Raw genomic sequence first — 25,143 nt, 5'->3', positions numbered from 1 at the left:
TGACAGCCAATTCTTCAAGTGCAACACCCAGGGGAATTCCTTTTGGAACACTTTGGACAGTGCCCGACTCACCAACCTTATTGTGAATGTAGGTAATAAAGGCACTGGAAAAAAAGGCACTAGGTAAAAAAGGCACTGGAAAAAAAGGCACTGGAAAAAAAGGCACTAGGAAAAAAAGGCACTAGGAAAAAAAGGCACTGGAAAAAAAGGCACTGGAAAAAAAGGCACCGGGAAAAAAAGGCACTGGGTAAAAAAGGCACTGGAAAAAAAGGCACTGGGTAAAAAAGGCACTGGAAAAAAAGGCACCAGGAAAAATGGCACCAGAAAAAAAACGGAATAGCCTATTTTCAGTACACTCCGACCAGAAAAACTAGCTTGGATAGGCAGGGAATCCTTATAAAAAATGACACAAAGATCATCCGATTTGGTCGAGTAGTTTAATCAAATTAGATTCAGGGTTCCCTCACCAATAACCTATTTCTACAAGATACAATAGTTTATCACAAGAGTGTCAAAAAGTAAGCGACGACGCTGAGACATGATGACATGAAATCACCCCCGGAGCTCACCCATGTGAACTAAAACGGGTTGGGGCAGGTTTGCAGGTTTTTACCTAGAGAAAAAAACTAACAAAAAAACACATACACATATAGAAATGCACGGGGGGGCACCCCATATGAATTTTGGGCCGAGGTGAATTTTTCACCTTGAGATTTCCTGGTGCCTTTTTTTCCAGTGCCTTTTTCACCTAGTATAGTGATTTCCTGGTGCCTTTTTTTCCAGTGCCTTTTTTTCCTAGTGCCTTTTTTTCCTAGTGCCTTTTTTTCCAGTGCCTTTTTTTCCAGTGCCTTTTTTACCTAGTGCCTTTTTTTCCGTCCCTTTTTTTCCAGTGCCTTTTTTTCCAGTGCCTTTATTACCGTCTACCCCTTATTGTCTATCAGATATAAGGATACATTCCCACTGGACTTCGGACATGTCGGAGGGGATTAGTGAAGTGGGGACAAATATCCCAACCAGACTAGATGTAACATACACATCTTTGCCACCACAAGTGCCATGTGTTGAAGAGGATGAGTGAAATAAGGACAACATCATAACCAAACTAGATGTGACATACACATCTTTGCAACCACAAGTGCCATAACTTAAGGACAATATCACAACCACGTTATCTTTGCAACCATGAGTGTCATCTCGTGAGGATGGGTGAAATAAGGACAATATCCCAACCAGACTAGATGTAACATACACATCTTTGGAACCTTGGGTGTAATGTGTTGGAGAGGATGGGTGAAATAAGGACAAGATCACAACCAGACTAGATGTAACATACACATCTTTGGAACCTTGGGTGTAATGTGTTGGAGAGGATGGGTGAAATAAGGACAAGATCACAACCAGACTAGATGTAACATACACATCTTTGGAACCTTGGGTGTAATGTGTTGGAGAGGATGGGTGAAATAAGGACAAGATAACAACCAGACTAGATGTAACATACACATCTTTGCTACCATGTGTAATTTTTGGGGTGAAATGAGATTGGGAGGGACATTCGAATACCACAGCAATATGGACTGGTGGAATGACATTGTCACAAACAGCATGGGCTGTGAGCACATCACCAAAACCTTGGAAATGATATCGACATGACGGTGTATGAAGTGGCAACAACGAGGATACACTGGGGGCAGCATGACCTGGGAACAAAGGGTTCAAACAGATATAATAGGGCAGACATCATCAAAGGCACTCCAAGTCTTAATACGAAGAAACTTCCCAATTTTGAGCCATTGAGGCAAATGCAAGCAGGAACGGAACGATGTCATCAAATAATTCTAGTTCAGGCTAACTCCCAACTCTTCCTAGGCCAGTGGCTAATACAGGCAACAATAATAAGAGGACAACACTGTATAAATATCGTTAAGCAATTTGTATTTAGAAACATAATATACAAGTTAACATATTCTGATGAAAAAACTTAAACCATGTGAGTGATCCATAATCAAGAGGAGAGAAACTAAACAAAGTTTTTAAACAAAATACATTCTGAACAATTGAGGTTCAAGCAACAGTTGTTTGGCAGTCTGCTGATGCTGATGCCAGTACTGTACATGAGGTTCGCCCGCATATTTCTGTCGCACTATAATCTGAGCCAAGTATTAATTAGAAAATATTGGCTCAATCAAAATTAAATACCGGTAGAAATGTTACTCTGTTGCGGACAACTAGTGTTGGATAAACTTGATGAAATTGAGGGGTTTACAGTATTACGTTACAACTGAATGAATACCGTCGAAATGCGTCGTGACAACTGGAGCACTACATCAACTACGTTCAATCTTGATAAGAAATGATCACCTACTATCTGCCTAGACTCATGATGTTACGTTTGACAACTATCATACCGCACTGGATTAATAATGTTTACTGCATGCACAATGTAAATGGTTAAGGAATTTGTAAGTCCTTAGACAACCACCATAGAATGTTGATCTCTATCACAAACTGTGGACATAATCATTCTTATTATGATATATAGAATGTCAAATATAATGAAATCCATGTCGTCTGAGGTTGTGTTGGCATTTCCTTAGATTAGCAAATCCTGAGACCAGCAATCTGGGATTCAAGGGTCTGCAAAAAAAGAAGAAATGTAAGTGTTAGAATATAGAAAACTACCACAAATCAATCAAATTAAATGGCCCGCTTACAATGTAACCATTGTTGAATTTGGAGGTCCTATCAAATTTCAGAGTGAACACCATAACCAACTGAGGCTGCCTGGATGGCTGCTGATTTGCCAACAGACTCACACATGTTTAAAGGGCAGTGACCAACATACCTTGAAGTCCCAAACGCAGATGTTCCCATCGACACCACTGGTCGAGAACTGGGTAACACGGTTCTTGTCACCACCAACAATTGCTAACTGACTGTAACAGAACGATGAGAGGTTTTAACGACAGATATAAAAATTGGCACTGAAATGTGCTCTGTACCTTCTTACAAACCTAAAAGTTGGTGAATTTGGTCATTTTCAATTGGTACTTGCTGTCCAAATTTAATAGTTTTTGCATCAAAGTTGAATTCAAACCCCACATTCGGCGAGATATTCTAGGCAGGTTTCCTTGTCAAACATGCCTCATTTCATCCAGGTGTATGAATGGGTATCAGAAATGCTCGGGGTGTAACACTGGCAGATCATCTAAGTTCTCCTGAAAGGTTTCAGGATTGACTGGGGTTAAGAGTGAAGTTTAATAACAACCTCCACCGAAGTTGATATCAAACCATAATCCCAAAACTTTAACCATTGACTTTATACATGTAGCCATGGTACTTACGTGATGGTATTCTTGTGCTTGTAACTAAACTGGGCGGAATCAGCATCCCTCCCCTTCTTGTCGAGATCCTGGAACCTCTTCATCGCACTGCAATCAGGAGCAGAAATAGTGTTAATGTTAGATACTGGTCACTCAAATGCAAATGGAATGTGACCTGAATTCAAAACTGCATGCATTTGCCTGCGCTGTGACTAAGAGTGACCCACTATTTGTGAGGCATATGGAGTTATGCTGGTGATGCCCAAGACATTGATAAATAATTTCAGGGAAAACAAAAAGCTTTTACCAACACTGCTTGGAGAAAATCAAAGCTTACTAAGTCATTTTCCATTGGGAGGATTTCAAGTCAGAAAAAAGACTTGATGCAACCAGGTCCAGGTATTTATCATCTAGCTTTAGGTATAAACACAGGGACACGTATCCATCCATGGCATATTTACCTAACTTTGCCGGTCGATTCACTCTCTTTGCTGGCATCAAGCTGGTGCAGGAAAGTCAGTTTTCCACCATCATGGGAGAAGAGCATGGGGCAGCAGTCATGTCCCTACAATACAATCGTTTTTAAAAGGAGACTACATCAGCAGGGTAGGTCGGATCAAGTTACGCATAGTCGCCAATAGGGAGCTCACTTCTCTCTTGAGTTGTGCTGTGGCAACTTGTGTTAAACAGTGCAAATTCGTTTTTAAGTACATGTAGCGGGGAATATTTCATGGTGGATTTTTCAGTGTTTAGAGGAAAATTTTGATTTGCCTCATGAAAATTTTCATACCACACAACTTAAGATCATATTCCGGGACAGGTAACCAATTCCACTCCCAATCTCAATGATGAACATTTGACACAGGATGCCTCATACTTACAGCGACAACCAGCTGGTTTTCAGTAACCCAGAGAACTGTTGTGAATGGAAGGAACTTGGTCTTCTCCGTCGCAACCCTGGAAGCAAGGACATTTATCAAACTTGGCGTAAGGTTGATGATAATGTGCACAGTTAGATGGTTTACTACTATTGGTTAGGAATCAAGGGTGTAACAACAAAACAGCCGTACTGGACCTCTTCAATACGATCGTCAATGGTTTAGATTACCACATTACTCTTACAGTAACAGTGCTGCCATCTATCAGCAATAAGACATGATTACACCATTTGGCGAACAAGGTGAAAGTTTCTCAGGGTATGACATTTTTAGATTTACCTCAAAATTAAACAACTGACAAGGTGCAGCATATGTCCTGATAAGGCAGTCCTTAAGAAAGTTTCATCTGATGAAGCCCTGCCCTGCCACCTAGTGTACTGGTGCGTGCGTTACATCATGGAATTTGAAATATCTGAAAAACTCTCAACACTTACTGTAGGCCATTGCCTCCGTCAATGACAGAGAGACTGGAATCATGACCCACCCAGGCAAGCTTTAGCCCACTGGCGGAGAAGGAGACATCATGGACCCAACCACCTGCAAATGATAACATCATATTTCAAAATACATGAAAGATATCGATGGTTTAAATTAATGACTTTAATTTCCATAGCACTATCCTGCGCTGAAGATGATAGAACATGTGGCGGATGAACACCTGAAACCAAAGTTCTCCTTATTTCCCTCAGGGGCAGGTCAAAGGCGAGGCCCTAGAAAATCTTTTGCCATAATATTTCAACACTTGCAAAATGTTTGAAAGCTGACATGAAATTCTCTCAAGTCAAGCTGCGTGGCGTCCGGAATGTGACCACACCTATTTCTCTTAGTCCTGCTGCTCCTGTAGCCTTATCTCACAAACTTTCTCAGAGTATCACTTAGATTATGTGAGATCAACTTTATCATCATTGTCCTGGTCGGATAGAGTAACTGTTCTGTGCAACTCTAGGTTCTTTATGGTTTGTAAAAGCTTGAAATGATTTTTGACCCGAGAGGCACGATTTGAATTAGTACCCGTAATCTGGCGAAAATATTGGGACATAATGGTCTGTAAAAAGTGTAAGGGAAAGTTCAAAACTACCAAAACAGAAAGGGTTGAAAACAAGGTGAAAAACAGATGATGGAAACATGCCATTATTAGCAAAAAGGAACGTGTAACTCTTAACAAAAGTACTCAAACTGGTTTAACTACTGAATCATAAGAAAGAAATATTGTCTTGTTCCATAAAAAAATGTGCTTGAAGTGATTTTTGAACAAGTGGATTAATATAGCAAAATTGTTTTTCAGAACTGTTCATGCAAAGCCAAGGGTAAAAACTATAGGCTTTGTGTTGCTGTACCAGTACCAAAGAGTCTAAGGGAAGGCACCCGCTTAACATAAAATGAAAAACAAATCAGCCATGCAAAAAAGGAAGTGAGTAGGGTTTACCTGGTCCATCATTCTTTATATTGACTTTCTTGATGTCTTTATAGCAAGAGAGATACCTAAATCTTAAGTGCGCTGCCAACGAGCGACTTCTATTGCTGTGACTTGCGATGCAGCAGTCACAACATGAGGGGTGTGATTGAAAAGTAGCCAAATAACTGATTTGAAGATTGCAATAAGTCAATCAACATTATGTAACAATGAACACATGGGCTCTACTTTGAAGGTGTCCATCTGTGTAAAATAGAAGAAGTTCATTTGAAACCATGATGAGACGCCTATCATAGAATGCTGATGCCTTATTCCTGCAAACGTACTGATGAGCAATAATAAGCCAGCAATGATCCCAAGTGTCCCAACTAAGCTTTTACTGGAAGAAGTAATAAGAGCTAGATTCATGCATGTCCTTATACAACAGACATCATCAATTCACGTATAGATCCTTTCCACAACGATTGTCGCTTGGATATCTCGCACACGCAGAGGTTGAGTTGCTCAGTGCGTTGGATGGGAGCATTGAATCTTCCACCCAGCAAACCGTGCATGCGAGTTGCCCCAATCAACGGAATGTGGCCGAAGGAAAGGATCTATTTCCATCATCATGCATGACATTTGATACAAGACAATAAGCTCTAGTCTATCTGAGAAAAAACTACATTAAGATTTCGAAATAGGGATATTCATTAGAAATAAAACAGGGTATTATAAACGCGACACACCAGAAAACTGCCAAACCATAATCAAGCCCATGAAACTGAATGCAGGGTATCAAGTCTTTCTCTTACCAAGGGATTTTTTCATAGCAGGGCCATCTTTTACTTCGTTACCTGAAAGAGATCTTTTAAAGTGACCAGGGGCAAATACCTCTCCTCTCGACAAATAGGTTCACAACACCAAATAGCCTATGCCTACTGAGCACATATGTGAAACACATAATTGAGATAGAAAATATCGATGCTTCTTCTGTAGTTAAAGAAAAAAATCAAAAACATTCCAACAGAGATGAAGTCGGGATTAAGTCAGGTGGGGCCACACCAAATTTCATCATTACATGTATCGTTTGTGCATTGTGGTATTGGCAGAATAACGGTTCATACTAACATAAATCATCAATTGAAAATCTGAAAGACTTTCATACATCTAATGTATGCTCCAAATAATTATAAGGTCAATTCTCGATTAACAAGTTTCAAACTTTGACACTTAGGCATCATGGTTAAGTTTTAGAGAGTTTTGATGAAAGATTCTACTGCATCATCACAATTATTGGTGTCTTAAATAATTGCAAAGCAAATGAATGGTCATGCAACACCTGTTGAAGAGAACTTGTCATGTTCTTCTCATAAAATCAAAAATCAGATATTTCCATCTACCCGGTATACCATCCGTTTGCGACATAACTTTACAACACAGAGTTAAATATAACATGCATATTGTTTAGTAAGAAAAACAAATTTTCAACATCCACAAGTTATTTAGTAAAAACTTCTTGCAAGCAGTAAAATATAGCCAACCATAGAGAGGTTGAGCATCATCTAAGACTCCAACTTCAACTTTAGAGAGTGAATTACAATCGTCTAATGCCAACTTCAATTCTACTGAACTGACAAGCGTTTTCACATTGATAAACTCCCTGTATGCCTGCACACAAGGCAGAAACAATGAAGTTGTATTCAAAGTACAACTTGGATAACCACTCTGTTACATCTGTCTTTTGTGCAGGCCAACTTTAGAATTCGTAATATTATCGTCAAGAAACAGGTTAGATACATCAATATGGAAACATCTGTCAATTGAATGAGGTCAATCCTCTCTAATTAACATCATTTCAACTTTTGTTTCATCACGACAAAATTCATATCATGTTAGGCAACACATAAGGTATTTCATTCAATACTACATAAGTGATGCACAATAGTAAGGCATGATCAGTACAATACTAAACTTGCATGCACTACAGAAAGTGAACACTGATTTAGTTTAATGGGAAAATGACTTCTGGTGAGAATACATGGCTCTGCACCAAAGCATCTCAGGATGGATACCAAGAACACCAAAACAAAACTTCCATTGCACCTGTGTCTTTCAAAATACTTCAAACAATATCTTTTATCAGATTTGTGTGTTGAAAAGTTATTGCGCATTTAAACTCCCAGTTAAAAGCAGCCCATATTTGCCATGATAGTTTTAGTGAATGTAGCTTGATCTCACAAAACCCCTGCAAAGAAAGAAACTATCCCCGCAAGATGATTGAAACTGAGAAGACTTCATGCACTGGATGGACTGTGGAGGATGACTGATTAATAAAGCAAAACTCATAACACTGTCAATACATAAAATCAACAGCTGTAAACAAACAACACAATTTATTACAATCAACTATGCAAGGCAAGAAATGCACAGTAAAGAAGTTTTCAATGAAAAGCTGCTTTTCTTTGCATTTAACAGTGAAATGTGTTCATGAGTGACAAACAAAAGTTTTAAGGAATTGTGTTGAGATACAGTACCTCGGATTACTGGAAGAAGAAAGGAAGAAGAGTGAAGAGAGATCTATATATAACGTCAACACATTCCCTAATAGAGAATTGGACACACTGCAGTAAATGAGGATGTCCCTTAAAAATGGCTTGTTTGAAGTGATCCTACTGACCCACATGGGTGCCACCGAAAAGAGGCGTTTTCACCAACCACCCTAAAGGAGAGTGCTACTTGGAAGTTTCAGACAAAGCTAGTACAACTACAGGTCATATGCAATGAACATTATTATTCAGTTCTATCCAATCATCAACAGACAGAGACATAAGTGTGCACATATCTATCCTATGAGTAGAAAACTATAAGACTGCAGAGGGAAAGTGTTAAGATAGTAACTAATACTGGTAAGAAAGATTTTCCACAGTCTAAAAAACCCCAATTATACCGTCACCCTAAAAACTAATTCTTTACTGTTTCTGAGAAAAAATATGAGAAAAGGAACCATGACTTATTACCTCCACCATTAGAGAACTCCGCCATCAAATTTCCAAAGGATTTCTTCTTGCCCCAGCAGCATTCCTTTGGCTTGCTTTCGAGTTCCTTGACGTACGTGGAGAAGACACGTGCCTTGAAGTCTGAGGAGCCACAGAGAATGAGGCAGTTGTCTGGGTGCCAATCAATACTGAAAGATTTCAAATTCTTGATCAGAATTTCATCATGATTGACCTGCTACTAGTGCTAGCAAGGTGTAACTTCAAGACCAAAAGAAACGGAATTGGTTTCGAATTTCAAATCGATTTTCATTAAGAATGAAATAAGAGAATGTTGACCAAAAGTGCCTTCTTTTCATTTTGATGAAGTGAGAGGAAAGAACATTTGTGTTAATTTTTAGGATATTACCCACCTGGTGATGGTAGACCTTATGGGTTTCTTGATGTGCTTGCTGACCCACCAGTCATGGTCTTTCTCAAAGAAGCAAATAGCTATCAGACGAGCTCCGCTTCCAACAGCAAACTTATTTTCTGAAAGTGGAAGTACATTCATAAATCAACATCTGATCAAATTCTGTTCAAAAATGAACTAGATCTGATGATAGTGATGAGGTCCAGCTCAGTTAATCTTTCTGTGCAAATAAGAGGCAGCAAAGAATGAACAGCATTACAGGTGAACCAATACTGGTAACACCGGCTGCAGATATCACAGTTCAATTCATACCTAGAGGAGACCATTTGCAGACTGTTGCTGCCCTGTTGATCCTAAGGATGACCAAAGTTGGCTTCCACACACCGTCCACAAGTGTCCAGACATAAGCATTACGATCCTGAAAAGAAGAAATTCAGAGTAACTATCAGTATCAACACAGAAAACCATTTATAAGAAACATAAGCCTGGTTCTGTAGAAGAAGAAGAAGAAGTACATAAGTCACACAGTATTGGACGAGGCTAATTGCTCCTGGGTCTAATCACCATTACTTTTTGGTTTCAAAAACTTTCTAATCATTATATAACCTAATTGTCCCAGTACAAACTGAGTTTCAAACTTACAGCTCCACAAGTAAGAAGTCTGTTACTCTCAGGGGCCCAGTCGATGCTAGTTACTCGCTGAGTATGCTCAGTCAAGGTGTCAGTTTTCTCCCAGCCAGAACCTCGTTTCTTGTAGATGACAACTTCATGGTTATTTGGAGAGATTGCAACTTCTGCAAAGGATTATATTGAATCATGTTATGGGATAGAATTGGAAAAAAATTTGGGAGTCAAAAGGGATGTAGCCCAGTTTCTGTTAATCTTCAAAGACAATTTTCACCAATTTACTGTCAGAAAGAAATGTGAGCGATGAGGCCCGTTGGAATAAAATTGACATGATAATTGAATAAACATTCTACTACTATCTCTCAAAATATATATGTTGCAATGTACCTGACTTTTGAAACTAAGCCAAAACTTTTTCAAAATGAATAATGAAATCATACTCCGGCTGTGAAAACCTGAGATAAGATGATTCAACCAGGACGTCTTCTGAAATATTTTTCAATGTACCCTTGATCAACTATACTCACGGGATCTATCCTTGTTCCAGGCATGGCAAGAGATAGGCTCCGATCCAAAAGGATGAACTGACATGATTTCAATTCTGCCTGAAAAATAAAACACAAGGCCATGGTTTCAAATGGTAGCTTGGCTGCTCCTAGTTCATTTCAAAGTCATTGCAACCTGGCATATTTTAGGAGAAGCTCGAAGCCATGACAGGGCCGCAGTTCATCTCAAGTTACTCAGTCATTCCTATCCTGGCTTCGTGGACATTGACGTTGTCAGGGTTGTCATCAGTTATAGTTGTGCAGTTTAGAAGTGTTTCAGTGGCTGTGAACGGCCACCTCCACTTGGTCCCCTGTGGGACAGGGCCATGACTCATCAAATATGACTAACTGACTGTCAGTGTCAGGCATGTCACAAGTGAGGGGCAGACCACGCCCCCTCAGCCATTCACTATACAACATGTAGGTCAACATGCAGTGCATCATGCAAAGTAGCAAAACCGGCATTGATGACGCATTTTGGATAACGATTTTTCCAATGAAAAACAATTCAAAATCAGCATCCTTTGCATTAAAACGTATCTTTATTCATCACAGTTGCACATACCGGGTTGATCAACAAGTTTTCAAAGGAAGAGTTGGTAAAATTTAGGGGAAACGCGGACTCTGGCCAGTCTACACGATTTCCCAACCAGGAAGTAATATTTACTGCGGAGAGATTTTAACATTCAAGAATAATTAAAGATCGAATAAATACACAATATGCAACGACAGCTTTTGAAATATGACTTTCAAGCTAAATTTTACATGAAAATTCTTACTTTTGCTATGACTATATTTTACATTTATATTCACCTCGAGACAGCCTGCCTGAAAATTGTCAACTTCCGGCTTTCTGCTCTTAAATTCCTCGTTACAAAAGTCTTATTCTATCGAAAATGAAAGGCCTGGTTTATGCAACAATCTGTGTTCTACTTTCCTTTGTGATTTACCTCTCTGATAATATCGTTTGTGACGATAGCTGGGTGAAACCACCCACGAAATGCGAAGGTGAGTTGGGGACCTAAACATCATGTATTATACTATATTGTACAGTATGTAGTGAGGGCCGTAGTGAGTACATCATCTACAACAATCAATGTATACATGATGATGATGATGATGTAGTTCTAAGGCCAATAGGCCTACATCATGCAATATGCATACAAACATACATACTGTTAGTGTCAGTGTATGACTGAGTGTAATATACGCTCACTGTACACTAATAAACCATGCACTAGATATTGTCACACTTGTAGTGTAAGAGGAAGCTTTTATTATGGCCCATGATGGTCGTCTGTCTCATCGTCGTCGTCGGGATATTGACTCATGATCTAGAATAGATACAGTACTGACACGATACTGCCAGACACCTTGAGAGACACGTTTCAACCAATATTTTACTAGAATCTCTTTGTTCTTATCCGGTTATCCCATGTACATTACGACAGTCCCAATTGCTTTGTACGTGTATGATGTATAATTATTTCCTTCAACAGTGTGCAAGTACCTTGCGACGGAATTTGTCAGCAAACTGTCGGAAACAAAGTCAGGTCAAGTTCTGGAAACGGGGCACGGTCTTGATACCAAGAAGAAGAAAATAAAGTATCAAACATCGTAAGTCACAGAGATCTATTTTTCAAATATGGACATTTTGGCTGCTCTTGGTTTTATGGCTTAGCTTTGTCATGACAAAAGTCTGGTTATACACACTGCTCATTCTCCTTTAGATTTGTCTGTGCATGACACATTTTGTTGTTTCAATTGAGGTTGATTTATTTTTGTCATGACTTCCTGAATGAATGAACTTTTACATTGACAGAATTGTTATACAAAGCTTTACAACAGAATCTATGTGCTCGCTCTATTCATGTACTGCATGTATTATTACACTCATGAGATCTACCGTGGGTGTGGCTCATATTTCATTACATTTGCTCAATGGTCCTGATGTGGTTTCATTCTGGATGGCCACGTGTCCTTGTGTAATCAGTCATAATTGACTTCATCTCCTGACATGTTTGTCATTGCCATGGTAACCAAATTGTATTATTTTCATCCTGCTACATGAACTTTGGCATGTCTGATAGTTTGATTAGGCTCCATGTTTGATTAGGCTCCATGGAGTTAATTGCTTGATTCTCAAAAAGTTTGGCAGTCAGGTAGCCAAGTTGGGCAACTATAGTATTTTATCTGGATTTTGGGATATTCAACAGTTTTGCCCTTTTTATAAGGAGAGGAACACATTTTAGTCCAATCATGCCAAATTTGGAGGACAAAATGTTGGTATGGTATGGGTAGTGCATATGTGTGTGTGTTGGGGGGGGGGGGGGGGTGAAACATCACAAATGCTAGTCCTACACCTGTCATACCTGTCACTGTATGCATTTTCTATTTGTATCAACATTCGCCATCACCTTAACTTTCAGTGAGCTGAGGTTATACGATGTTCTCAACGAGCCTCATGTGTGTGAAAGACTGCTGGACTACAACGTCCACAATGAGAGGAAAAACAGCTTACGTTTTGCCAAGAAAAGAAGCGAAACAATGTCAACTCTTCAAAATCTCGTGTAAGTCATAAGGAATATATATGAACTTCCAAACCAATTTGCTTGTCTCTTCACTTAACCACCTCCTATAGATGACACATAAAACTGTAATCAGCAAACTTGTCCACTCTTTTTCTAAGCAAACTTCTCTATTCTTATGACTGGTTGCTGCTACTAAGGTTTTCTTGGTCGCTAATGAACACATGGGGGGTTGCCTATTTTGTTTCATGCAATTTGATTTCAAGACACTTGAAGTGTATTATATCCTTTTGTAGGAATCGTGGCGTTGATGTGAAAATGGACATTCCATATGACTTGTGGAATGAAACGTCTGCAGAAGTAAGAGAATTGCACAAACAGGTCAGTAGGTTTCCCTGCGTCGTAAATCTGCCAACACAATGTTTTGTCTGGTCCTGAAGTTCAGGCGAGTTCGAACCAGGAACCTCTTGACCGCCAGTTAAGAGTCTGAGCAACTAGACCGCAGCAGCTCCCACCCCATGAGTATAGGCCAAGTAATTTTACTTTGTCAGTTTATGTTGACTGTTGTTAAAATACTCCTGTATTATTTCAGTGTTTCATAATAACTAATGAATATGAAGAAGACATTGAAGACTGGTATTTCCACCATCAGGACAAAGATTTGATGACATACTTGTGCTTAGATAGATATCTGAAAGATTCAAAGGCGGACAGTGGTGAGTACCTCTCACTGGCTCATGATGTGGTGCACAGTTGCATGTGAACCATACTGTAGTAATTCTAAGTGGGTCAATTCATGAACATACATGTAGCAGGATCTCAGGATAAAGGCTTTCCAACTACTATGAGCAATAAGTGGCCGGTGAATCAAATAATTCCATGAGTAAAAGCCAAACATTTCTTCATCAGGATAGGCCAGCAGTGCCAACCATTACCACTTTTCACATTTCCCATGAAGCGTTTGCTAACTAAGTTTGCATTGTTTTACAGCTTGTCTGACCGAAAAGGAAGGAGATTCTAAAACAGAAAATGATGAAGGAAAGGAAGAAAAGAACAAATCTAAAGGTTTGACTTCTCTCTTCAAACTTGTTCTTGCTATGCAGCAGGCTGAATTTTGTCATGGAAGAAATAATCGAAGCAATATACATGTAAAGTGAAAATTACATGTTGATAGCTTGAGTAGCAGTGAGTTTCAGAGATGCTGGCTTTTAGATGTAGTTCTTTGGTCTTTAGTTATGTGTGAAATTTTTTGCTGCCTTCCATTCATGAGCATACATTAGTGTTACAAATGAATAATTTACTGCACATTCATTGGTAAATATACAATCACTATACAACGTACTTATGAATCATTGCTACCCCATTAATGAACATATTGATCTCTTATTTTACGTCTACACTCCTTATGCTTTGGTGTAGCAATAAGAGCAGCTACAGTCTTGACCATGTGTTTTAATTGATTGATTTAATAATTCAATTGAACTACTTTTACAGATGACAAGAAGAAGAAACTTTCAGAAAAAATCAAGAAATCGATTAAGGAGGAATTGTGATAACAGAACATTATTAGAGTGAACAGAGCATCGAGTGTGGTTTCAGAGCATATTTCTTGACAGTCTGTAAATCTGATTTACATTTACAGTCTGCATTTACACAAGATGTGTTTGTTGTGCAATCTGCAGTCTGGGATGTATTTCAGAAAATATTGTTTCTTAAATTTGGTGATGTCCGGTCTTCGCCAAATTTGAAACTATCTTGATTCTGGTTTTGGAGATGTATAGACCGGTACTGCTTTTGATTTCTCAGAGATTATGGCCGTGTACATTCCAGTTTCAGTATTAGCTGATGCACTATAAAGCACGTTCAGAATGTTGTCTTTGCAAAATGCCGATCTTTTCTCCTGAGGCGGCAGGAAAAATTGTTACAGTTTCAGTCTTGCAGTTACGTCTGAGAAGGAATTCGTACTTAATGCGATTGATGTTAATATATTCTTGAGATTGTATGTATTCAAGGAAATCGTTTCATTGTGAAGTCGGACAATGTCATGTAAGATATTTCATAGCACTGGACTAGCCCAAACTTGCTAACTCTAACAATAACTGATCTCTTTAAAAAAAACCCGGCCGAGTACATCTTGTCTGGAAATAGTCGAATGGCAAGGCAGATTATATGTATATGTGCTCTCTACTAACTTTAATTCCTAACAATACTTATTTGCCATAATGATAGAATCAAAACCTCCATATTGATGTTCAGTTGTACAATTACATGTACATGTACAAGCATTTCCTGGATTTATGGTCCAGCCAATAGAAGGAGAGATACAAGTTGGTACATACCGGTACTTTTCTGATGATTAAAACATGTGTTGTTTGTGCAATAGTGTGACTTTCATGTGCAGCATCCTTGAAGTTGTGTTTTGTTACAGAAAATAAAGATATTTTTACGTGAAATTACATTCTTGTTTCACTTTTCCACGTAACCCTGCCGTGGAAACAGATCCTATAAGCTCGATGCTTCTACAATAAGACCTGAAGTCTTTCTAAACTGTTGTTCTCCATGCAGCTAGTCATGTTGTTCTTCCCCCCCCCCACCCCTCCACCCCCACTCTAATGATTTGTAGTCTTGGACATTGTTTCTAGGCTGCTGGTACATCCAAACGTTGCTAGAGTTTACTGAAAGATTATCAGATCAATGGTAAGCTAATCCCAGGAATTGGCTTTAATAGCCATGATGGGAACTTCATGTTAGAATCAGCTCAGACTCGGGAGTCTTTGTGGCATGTGCAACCAGTTCAGATGAGAGGAGATTACCACAGCAGAGGCACAAAAGATCCCATGTCCAGAGATGAGTAATGGGGACAGTCGTCCCATGACATCCGAGACATACGTGTACATGAATGTCCCACGTTTTCTAGGACAAAATTATGTGAACTTTTAAACAATCACAACCAACTAGCAGATGTTTCTACTTGAAGACCCAGACAGTCATATTAGAACAACATACTTGAAGTCATTCTCATATTGATACACTTTTCTGCATGTCCTCATTGCTATAAAAATGGAAAAATGTCAGTACGAGATTGATTTTTCAGAAAAAATGATATTTATTTCAATTATATACATCTGGCAGTGTCTCGATTCCCCCCAGGCCCCATCGTGAAATAATAGGGCACAGTCAATCCGTGCACATTTGACCTTGTGTGTTTCGGTCCATGTCAAACACTATTTTTTACATTATCAATATATAGTCCATATGCAGGTCTCCACATGTTCAACGTCATAAGGAAATTGCTTCAAGTCTACCAACCGCTCCAAAGGTAGAAGCGCAGAGACTAGCACATGATTTATCTCAAATGATTCATGATCACAGCAAAGAACAAATTCAGGGCCAGGCTGCCGTATTTGATAATGATCATCATGAAAGTCTTGCTTCAAAGCAAGTGTAGCAAGTATGAAAGGCAATCCTCCCTGGACTACTATAAAGCATTTGCCGAATATTTCTTGGCTCTCAGTTGTCTGTACAAGTCCACAACACGTTCCCGTTCCGCATCCAGTTTCCGCTGCTCCGATATTGACAAGTTCTTTCTTTTGATAGTTTTTCCAATTTCTCTAACTTTTGCCGAAGATTCGTGTTCTGTTGTTTTGACGCTGTGGATTATTTCCTTGAGAAGTAGATTTTTCTTTCCCGGCTGGAAATAAAAGTGACTGAATTTTCAAATGTTTCACTTAAAAAAGTTTTTTGTGAATGACAAAATCTCAACTAGAATCCATTACGACTTGGAGGTGTTGCCAGCCTTTATAACTTTTCATTGAAAGTAATGGCGTGTTTCTATTGATCAATCACTATCATATTTACCCTCATTTCTAAGCTAGGTGCTCCTCTAGGTTTCTTTGAGATGTTCGGAGGTGCCATAGCAACCTCCCCAAATTTGACCTCATCTGAAAAAGAGAAAACCAGATAGAGGGATATATAAATGTTTCATCAAGATGAAATATCTATATCTACATAATGCAAAACATTAAAATCACTTGTCACTGCAGTATTTTGTGACACAGTGACCATCTGACACAGGTCATGAGTGAACGCTATACAGTACAATGCAATATGGTGCAATGTAATGTCAATGTTTTTACATTACCTTTTAAAATCTCAAAACCAGTTTTCTTGGACAATTTCTTCATCTCTCTCTTTTCCTTGTCTTTTTGCTTTTTCTCTTTCGATCTCCTGAAATAATGAGATGAAAATATGATGATTAAACAAATACTATGGAATGTAGCACAGTGACACTTGATCCATAGTGCAGTACCTTGCTCACAAGAACTCTGGAATTATCTTTATCCTGGTCTACACAGAAAACTTCCTTGGGTTTCAAGCAGCAGCAACAAAGTGCTCATTTTAAAAACAATTGACCATTTATAGGGAAACCTAGCACCCAGTAGTGTCTCAGATGAAACCTACTACCTCTCACTCATGAGGCAGATGCTTTCCCTCTATGCTACCAGAAACAAGACAATGGCTCATCGTTATCATCTCTTTCTCATTATGATAATTTATGATAGAGACGCGCAGCCATTCAACTTCATTGTCAATTGCCACTGGCATTGTTGCAAGGCTTATAAAGGAAACTCACTGCTTTGCTTTCAACTTGGTTTTCGTATCTTTCTTAGGCTTAACGATCACACCTCCATTCTTTCCTATGCTGGCATTTACCTATTGATGAAGAAAATCATGAAATAAAGTGATAGGAGTGAAGCATATCAACTTCAAAATTACAGATAACAACGTTTTATCAGACACGATTACCAAGAAGAAGATAAATGATCATAAAATGCCTGCATAGACAGAACTGGCAACCATTTGGAGCTCTACAACAAGGACTCATTCATTACATCAATGTTTTTATGGGCATTTTGCCAACTCTGGCAACAAGTAAACTGTGAACGCAACATCTTTTTAGAAGATGCTTTTACTCTAACATGTACTTACCCCAAATTTATCTTCAAATTGTGTCTTTGCTATCACAGTTTTGACTTCATTATTCACTCTATTTACAAAGGACCATTCAGATTCATCTCTATTCCGGAAAAATTTGGGGGCAGGTTCAACTGGCCTGGTCATGCCTTTCTCCATCGGCCGAAGATGTTCTGGAACTAAAAAGAAAGCCATGGATACAAAATTAAAGAACTCATACACTCCGGAAAGAAAACATTCTGAATTGATGCAGATCTTATGTAATTAACCTGCTACCAAACAGCGGTAGTTGCTATACATATCCAAAGTTTTCCAATTACTTTTTGTGAAAGGCCATGGCCTCACACTTAAAATCACAAAGGTGTCTCCTCTGTCAAAGAAGCAGAAACTGCTCCAAATAAGTAACACTAACAACAATGCAAACAACTCACGTGGGCCTTTTCTTTTCTTGGCTCTTTTATTCTTATTTTTCTTCGCCATGAGCTTCCCTTCCATTAATTCTTTGACAGACCTTGGCACAGTGTCTTCATCTGAAGCTTTGGGTCTTTGGTTGATGCCCAAATCAGCCTGTCTGTAAATGGCGAAAACATAAATGTGATAATCAAAACCACAAGAAGACACATTGCTCCCACAAATTTTGGCAGGAATCCTGGGTGGGTCATCTTCTTCTTCCAGGTAAAGAGCAACTTCTCCCTGGAGTAAATTTTTACATAGACATCACTATTCATGCCTGTCCAACAACTGTATAACTACTAGTCATATGGAACCTTCACTGTAAAATCATGCTTGTATAGGCCTATACTATACTACCACTATACAGTACTAGGCCCTACACACCTGATATTTTTGGGCTTCCCTTTTTTCTCGCCCTTGGCTTTAACTGAGCCGTCACTTCTCCATAAATCAGCATATTCTTGATCTACTACTTTTAGTTTCCTATGTCGATTACTTTTCATCGGTTTTCCTGATGCTTTAGGCCTGCCCATCGTGCTTTTTTAGTCGCAATATATCAGAAGTTGTGCTTGCTGATGCCGCTTACATCACAAACTATTCAGTGATAGTTTTTTCAAAAGTGTGCATTTATTTGAGCTATAAGTGGTATCTTGTCATATTTTTAGACAAAAGTGAATAGTTTTACATTTTCATAGAGGCATAAAAGTAACTATTGAGTGAAAAGATGGGAGGTGTTGCTTCTTTTAATTGCTATGAGCGACACAAGATCCGAAAGATGGAAAATGGAAAATGGCAGGTGTTTGGCAACAGCAAGCTCTAGCTTTAGATGCAAGATTCAACGCCTATAGAACCCCACAAAACCCACAGTTTAGTAAGTCAAGATACTTGAATAGATACACCATGTATCTGTAGTGTTCAAATAGAAGTACTGTCCTTGATTGGCTTGTAAACGATTGTTGATTCTCTGACTCCTAAGCCTATACGGTAGATCTCCTGTCCTCATCCTGGTATATATGATCAATGATGCCAGCGGGCATATTATTTGAGACCCTGTTGTTAGCCTTTCTTTAGTTTATTCAACACGAGAATGAAGTTTTGAATGTCGTGAATCAACAAAGCAACAATGTCTGCTACTTGCAATGCATGCTGTTCACAAATGTCAATCAGTGAGATTCTCGCACTTTTTGAAGGGTTGGATCAGGAGCAATCAAGAACGGCGATGGCACACGACACACTAATTGTCTGTTTGAGGACAGTGCCAAACCCCTTTCACTGCGCTGCATCATCATAGTTTCCTGATGCAGACTGCTGTGTTTGAACTTTGAAGTAAACAACTTGAGAACGCTGTTCATGAATCATATTGATTTTTTTTTTTTTTTAATTTTCAGGAACACTGTACATCCGTAGAAGAAGTCAACTTCTGCGGGAAAAAGCTGCAGAGGAGGTAATCAATTAAAGATAGATTAATGACTTTAGAATTTGTCATAAAAAAGTTATTTGTAAAAAGATACTGATATTTGCGTGGTCAGTCAGACTGCAAATAACAAAAAAATGACTGCATTCTGCTTCGATTTTCAGCATGATCCGTTAATGAGGAGGGAATATCTTAAGCTCCGGAGTCAATTATTATCTCAGAGATATGGAGCGCCAGCATTTTCAGATGCAGGGTAAGAAATGACGAAAACTACAGTTGATTGTGAGGATATTGCAGTATAAACTTCCCCAAGTGTGGTCTGGACTGCTACAGACTAGTCTTTTTCGAGATATACCAGTTGGCGGCATCACCAGCCAAGCTTACTAGCATTGGCACTGTCCAGGGGTTCACCTAAAAACCACACCACACAATGTAGGGTGCTTGATATGATAGGTCATTTCTTTACTTTTCAGAAGTATAAAAAGTAGAACAGCAAGCATCCGCAGTTACAGCATGAGCAGGACAACTTTGGATGTAAGTATTTAATGCAAGTCCAAATATCGAGTTTGGATTTGGTTAGAATTCTTCCGAAATCTTTAATGAGCAGAAAGATTTTACTAAGTGAATCATTGGTTCCACCCAAGTTGCAATACAGTAGTAAAGTGCATTAAGTAAGGTTATTGATAAATCATTAGAATCAAGACTAACTTTTGATAATGTTATGAGAAGCTGGTTTCAGTTACATTTCTAAACTATTCTTATTTTGAAGAACTTTGATGCCCCTGAGGGTCGTATTACACTGCTGGATGTAAGAAACAGAGCAAGAAGAGGACATGCCAGTGGCAACTCTCTCAGCCCAAAGTTTGATCTTGGTGTAATCCCAACTTATGCCGCTGAGGCTAGCAGGTGAGCACAGCGATTCATTTCATTGAAGGTTTAGTATGATAGCATTGGACATAAAAAGTCTGAAATGTTCCCACAGAGAAAGTAGGTGGTCATATTTTGGACAAGTACAGTCCCAGTCACAGTTGACATACTCTCTGCTTTACGTAAGTTGCGTACCACCTATGATCTGGTGTCACGTATGCTGAGTGAGGCTTACTGATTGGTTATGGTTGTGTGCATATCGTGGTGAAGGTTTATGTAATGTACACTAAACATACAGTGATCCTGCTCTGATATTCCTACTGTTTTCAGGGCTATGGTTGGCGATAAAACAATCTCAGAGAACTATGCGTTTGCCGGAATGCATCACATATTTGATCAACATAGAAAGGCTGGTAAGTTTATCTGCTTGCATGTTTATGAAACTAAGTTAAGGGCCCTCCAAATATTATGTGAGACCCTTGAAAATCTAATTTTGTCCGTGTCTAGTGAATGTCAAGTTCATCTCCTTCAATTCCATTGCTTGTGTGTGATTGGTTTGCTGATGAAGAATGGAATTTGATGACAAGTAAAGTGTGCTCAGATTTTGAGAATTTTGGCATGACCTGTGTGTACTTGATTTATTATTATTTTCATTTCAGTGATGAGAGTGAAATTTGCTCATGATGACAAATCAAGAGTGGCCACTTGTTCTTACGATGGCACATTATCCGTGTGCCAAGTTATTCCACCCCCTGCTACTGTGATCTGTACTCTATCTGAACATACTAATGCGGTGACAGGTGAGTTTGTTCCTTCGAATAGTTTTATTTCAAGGTTCTCCCTTTTGTCTTTTGTCATATGTAACCTTAAGACCTTAAAAAGCTAAAATGTCGAGTGAATATTATGTTTCTTACATCTTTTCAGATTTCAATTGGTCGCTCTCCAATGATGTGATACTATCCTCCTCACTAGATGGTACCGCACGCTTATGGAATGTGGCAAAGGGCCAGTGCCTTAGAATATTCAAGGACCCGTTGGGGGCCGAAGTCCTGACCTGTATATTCCAGCCATTAAACAATAACCTCATGGTTGTATCCTTTTGGAATGAGTGCGATTTCCTCTATCACTTTCCAGTGTGGTAGCTAATGCTTAGGACACTGTCAAAACCAAAAAGGTGAGATGTTCAATTCATGATAGGAGCGCTATTGTTCTGTTCTCTCCTGGGGAGATTAGTAATGTGTGTAACTGTAAGATGATGACCTTAACTCTGTATCAGACGGGTAACAATAAAAACCAAGTCAACGTGATGAATATCTCCACCGGTAAATTGGTCAAGGTGAGTTCATTCTTTTTCATCGCCTTGAAATACATTGGTAAATCATCGTCATCATCAGCATCATCATTGGGCACCTCCTGGGTCTTTGCTTTATAAAACTAATGACCTTTAAGATAGTTCTTGTCTTGAGAAAATCAGTTAGAAAGTAGAGAATGTTGGAAATCAGTGAAATAAGTCTTGGTATGTCTAAGGAAGTTGCCTTGATTTTCATGCAGTCCATGTAATTCTCTTTTTGTGTTCTTTTTAAGGGAGGGACGTCAAAAGCATTGGGCCGAGTGCTCTGCCTGACCTTTGACCCAACGGGGAGGGTGCTGTGGTCAGGTGACGATCGAGGAATGATATTCTCCTTTTTGTTTGATTTGCAATCGGGAAAACTAGTGAAATCCAAAAGGTATGTATTGAGTGAGACGCAGGCAGGGTACTGGATTAGGCCTCCCACGTTGGCACATCATCCATCACAGTTCCATGGTATAATGCATACACTTGAATAATAATTACATAAATATTCGTAACTCATTTAGTCCTTTTTTGTTGATTTGAATTATTTATCATGTTGATCTCTAAAATTTCAGAATTACTGTTTGTGAAGGTCATCCGGTGACCAGTCTATCGTCCAGATCGTGGATCAGTCGTGAGGCCCGTGATCCATCTCTCCTAGTCAATTGTGGCATTAATGCTTTGTGCTTATTTAGGTAAGGAGCAAGAATATTTTCGGCAGAGATTTTGACATTGCAAATTCCTAACATCCCAAAGCCATAGTCAAGTGACAGACATTTCCTCAAAGCAATAAATAAATTGTGTAGCTTTGAGCAGTATGCCTTTTAGATTAGTCCACCTAGCGGCCGAGGGACCAAACATTTTAGCTGAGGATGACTTTCAGTTCTGACTCTTTTGCTTCCTTCGTTCCAGAGTAACCAGTGAAGATGGCAGCTTACAACTGAAGAGGAAGTTTCCCATCCGACAATCATGTGCTCACATCAGAAGTTCATTCTGTCCACTTATGTCATTTAGACAAGGCGCCTGTGTTGGTATGTACATGAGAAGCCATCTCAAAATGTAGTATTATGGATGTCTAATGTTCTTTATATTTCGTAAGCAGGGTGTATTTCATAACTGCTCTAGCTATTGTCCGCTGGTCTCTGATCTGATTCTTGGGGCTAAGCCCAAAACATAAAGTGTGCTCTAACTGTTTGACATATCTGCATCATTTCTAAGGTTTTATCATTGTTCTATACTAGTATAGAGTGACCACACTCAAACATTTCAGAAGTTTGTAAAGGTGTCTCGTGTCTTGTTTCAGTTACTGGTAGTGAAGATATGTGTGTGTACTTCTTTGACGTCCAACGAGAAACAAAACCATGTGTAAATAAACTTCAGGGCCATTCTGCGCCTGTGTTGGACGTCTGCTTTAACCATGATGAGAGTCTGCTGGCTTCCTGTGATGCCCAGGGTATGGTGATCATATGGAAAAGGGAATTAAGATAAGACTTACTCAAGAAAAAGCTAGGATTTTGTTAAATTTTTAGCCTATGACGATTGGGCATATCATGATCATCGTTTGAGACAATTTGTGGAAATGCAAATAAAATGAGGATATTGAGATTTCTGTGAAGATGAGGAAAGCTAGTTACTGGGTTCAAATGCTCCATACTTATGGAATATCACGAAGAAAGTGTTTGTGTCTCTTCAATTCATTGAACAGGTATACGGATGGAAGAAGATGTAAAAAGTACTGACTGTTTTCCTTTGAAGAGCTGATCGGCGATGTTTGCTTTTAGCCATACATGTAACTGTTGTAGGAAGCAATTTACAAATTTGGTGCTTTAAAAAGTTTTCTTTCTCGAGTCGCAACCTCAGAAGTTTCATGGCTGCTGCACCCTCACACTGCTGAAATTACTTGATATATTCCTGAATCAATAGATGGACAAATTAAGCTTGATTTTAGGATTGAAGGGTAGTTTATACATGTAGAGCTTAATTTTGTACTTAATTGCAATTCATAGTCTGAGCGATATTAGTAGTTGATAGATCTGATTTTCTCTTGGGCAAGGTTGTTTAAACATGCTGTCTCAACTTGGCAGTCGGGCTATCTTTTAAGTATCTTATTGAGTTAAATCTAAAAGAATGTATTGGAAGATGAAGTGAACACTGTGTGACATTGTGTATTGTGCAATATTTATTGTTCTTCTGTCATTTACAAATTAGGGGACCTCACTGAGGATGGAGGCACTATGTTTGTATTATAAATTGATTGTATCAAGTCCTTTTGTGGCCCGTGCACTGGGCAGTTCTTCTTGTGTTATTTAAATCCGTCTGTCGCTATTATTAGGTCTCAGCAGAGGCACTCTGTGGTATCAAGGAGCTGCTTATAGGCTCATCGCTTGAGCTTGATTGGTAAAGGACGAGCAGGTGACCAGGCCATCAGAGGCAATAGGGTTAGGTAATTTCTAGTCCGAATTTGACTTAGAATTACTAGGAAAAGTATCTCAGGTGAAATGAGACTTGAGTTCCAGTACTGAGTCCTGAACAGTATCTTCTGATTGGAAGTCCCATGATGTTGCTTGAGGAAAATGGCAAATGTGCAAGTTTGTTATGTGATGACTTGAAACTAATGAACATTCCGTAATCGCCAAATATTCCAATTCCATTGAGATTTGATTATTCCACTTTCTGCTTCCATTTATTTCATTCTGTAAAAGTTTCATTCTGATTCAATTTCCAATATCATCTTCCAAATCCTAATATCACCAAATTGATTGCTAAGTTTGTCAGGTCATTTTATCAAGATAGTTCTTTCATGTAAGGCATCTCTTTTGCATAAGAAATCAGTGTACATGTAAGTGTCAGCTGGTATTAAAATGGTGTTGACAAGAAGAGTATAAGCTTTGGAATTGACCGTATTGTCTGAGCATGTTGAATATGATCAAACTGGGAGGATTCCTTGTTTAAAAGTTTAAAACAACATTTTGTATAATATAAGATATTACTGGTGAATCCAGGATGGGCAGTTGAGTTGTCACCAATAAATTATTTTTTATTCTACTTCGAAAGAATGGGACAACAGGCAAGTAGTGTGTCGACGTTGTATAAAAATGTACAAAAATGACCTCTATCTAGATAATGAAGTTTATATTTTTGTACTCACTATAGTTGAATGCATGAAATAAAAAAAATGTGCCATGAACCTTATATCATGTTGTGTTCTTCATTATAAGCTCATTGCGAAATGAGTACACTGAAGCAATACTTGAATGTTAACCGACAAGCTCGCACTCGGGTGGAAGCTTTATGAAATGTTAAGAACTTGATGTGGAATCGTTGCCGCACATGTCCTGGA

General features: G+C 38.8%; 4 protein-coding genes across 5 annotated transcripts; 2 read left to right on the top strand and 2 right to left on the bottom strand.

Annotated features, from left to right (window-relative positions):
* Positions 1-1,918: 1,918 nt before the first annotated feature.
* Positions 1,919-10,896, bottom strand: LOC135484932 (actin-related protein 2/3 complex subunit 1A-A-like). Of its 2 annotated transcripts, XM_064766644.1 has the most exons (13): positions 10,800-10,896; positions 10,217-10,294; positions 9,705-9,856; positions 9,375-9,480; positions 9,064-9,181; positions 8,675-8,841; positions 6,470-6,511; positions 4,696-4,798; positions 4,205-4,280; positions 3,785-3,888; positions 3,345-3,431; positions 2,846-2,936; positions 1,919-2,637 (listed from the first exon to the last, which is right to left on the bottom strand). In XM_064766644.1, exons 2-13 carry the CDS (start codon positions 10,278-10,280, stop codon positions 2,599-2,601), a joined length of 1,149 nt encoding a protein of 382 aa, XP_064622714.1. In that variant the 5' UTR covers positions 10,281-10,294; positions 10,800-10,896; the 3' UTR covers positions 1,919-2,598. The 2 variants fall into 2 exon arrangements, with proteins under 2 accessions (XP_064622714.1, XP_064622721.1); XM_064766651.1 differs by lacking the exon at positions 6,470-6,511.
* Positions 10,897-11,063: 167 nt separating this feature from the next.
* LOC135497869 (protein canopy homolog 3-like) lies at positions 11,064-15,209 on the top strand. Its single transcript, XM_064787851.1, has 7 exons — positions 11,064-11,242; positions 11,734-11,851; positions 12,664-12,804; positions 13,059-13,143; positions 13,355-13,478; positions 13,753-13,827; positions 14,257-15,209. The coding sequence occupies exons 1-7, from the start codon at positions 11,131-11,133 to the stop codon at positions 14,313-14,315; spliced, it is 714 nt and encodes a 237-aa protein (XP_064643921.1). The 5' UTR covers positions 11,064-11,130; the 3' UTR covers positions 14,316-15,209.
* Positions 15,210-15,876: 667 nt separating this feature from the next.
* Positions 15,877-18,765, bottom strand: LOC135497862 (coiled-coil domain-containing protein 137-like). The gene is made up of 7 exons (XM_064787840.1): positions 18,574-18,765; positions 18,168-18,307; positions 17,752-17,915; positions 17,396-17,475; positions 16,904-16,989; positions 16,621-16,703; positions 15,877-16,453 (listed from the first exon to the last, which is right to left on the bottom strand). The coding sequence occupies exons 1-7, from the start codon at positions 18,720-18,722 to the stop codon at positions 16,241-16,243; spliced, it is 915 nt and encodes a 304-aa protein (XP_064643910.1). The 5' UTR covers positions 18,723-18,765; the 3' UTR covers positions 15,877-16,240.
* Positions 18,766-18,965: 200 nt separating this feature from the next.
* On the top strand, positions 18,966-24,995 carry LOC135497855 (WD repeat-containing protein 13-like). The gene is made up of 13 exons (XM_064787826.1): positions 18,966-19,060; positions 19,578-19,633; positions 19,768-19,856; positions 20,077-20,137; positions 20,373-20,509; positions 20,801-20,883; positions 21,130-21,270; positions 21,395-21,561; positions 21,747-21,806; positions 22,055-22,197; positions 22,379-22,498; positions 22,716-22,834; positions 23,107-24,995. The coding sequence occupies exons 1-13, from the start codon at positions 18,979-18,981 to the stop codon at positions 23,289-23,291; spliced, it is 1,443 nt and encodes a 480-aa protein (XP_064643896.1). The 5' UTR covers positions 18,966-18,978; the 3' UTR covers positions 23,292-24,995.
* Positions 24,996-25,143: the final 148 nt, after the last annotated feature.

The sequence above is a fragment of the Lineus longissimus genome, chromosome 1, assembly GCF_910592395.1.
Source record: "Lineus longissimus chromosome 1, tnLinLong1.2, whole genome shotgun sequence".
Classification (NCBI taxonomy): Eukaryota; Metazoa; Nemertea; class Pilidiophora; order Heteronemertea; family Lineidae; genus Lineus; species Lineus longissimus.
The sequence above is the reverse complement of the archived record's forward strand: the minus strand, read 5'-3'. Positions and strand labels throughout refer to the sequence as shown.

Excerpts from the sequence above, each read along its gene's own strand:
- LOC135484932 (XM_064766644.1), bottom strand. The coding sequence starts at position 10,280 with ATGTCAGTTCATCCTTTTGGATCGGAGCCTATCTCTTGCCATGCCTGG. Across the intron at positions 4,281-4,695 it reads GACGGAGGCAATGGCCTACA|GGTTGCGACGGAGAAGACCA; the intron begins GTAAGTGTTGAG and ends CCTTGCTTCCAG. Across the intron at positions 3,889-4,204 it reads AAAACCAGCTGGTTGTCGCT|GGACATGACTGCTGCCCCAT; the intron begins GTAAGTATGAGG and ends ATTGTATTGTAG.
- LOC135497869 (XM_064787851.1), top strand. The coding sequence starts at position 11,131 with ATGAAAGGCCTGGTTTATGCAACAATCTGTGTTCTACTTTCCTTTGTG. Across the intron at positions 12,805-13,058 it reads TCAACTCTTCAAAATCTCGT|GAATCGTGGCGTTGATGTGA; the intron begins GTAAGTCATAAG and ends ATCCTTTTGTAG. Across the intron at positions 13,144-13,354 it reads TAAGAGAATTGCACAAACAG|TGTTTCATAATAACTAATGA; the intron begins GTCAGTAGGTTT and ends GTATTATTTCAG.
- LOC135497862 (XM_064787840.1), bottom strand. The coding sequence starts at position 18,722 with ATGGGCAGGCCTAAAGCATCAGGAAAACCGATGAAAAGTAATCGACAT. Across the intron at positions 18,308-18,573 it reads GGGAAGCCCAAAAATATCAG|ACAGGCTGATTTGGGCATCA; the intron begins GTGTGTAGGGCC and ends CGCCATTTACAG. Across the intron at positions 16,990-17,395 it reads ACCAAGTTGAAAGCAAAGCA|GAGATCGAAAGAGAAAAAGC; the intron begins GTGAGTTTCCTT and ends TCATTATTTCAG.
- LOC135497855 (XM_064787826.1), top strand. The coding sequence starts at position 18,979 with ATGGCAGGTGTTTGGCAACAGCAAGCTCTAGCTTTAGATGCAAGATTC. Across the intron at positions 22,499-22,715 it reads AATGCTTTGTGCTTATTTAG|AGTAACCAGTGAAGATGGCA; the intron begins GTAAGGAGCAAG and ends CCTTCGTTCCAG. Across the intron at positions 22,835-23,106 it reads TAGACAAGGCGCCTGTGTTG|TTACTGGTAGTGAAGATATG; the intron begins GTATGTACATGA and ends GTCTTGTTTCAG.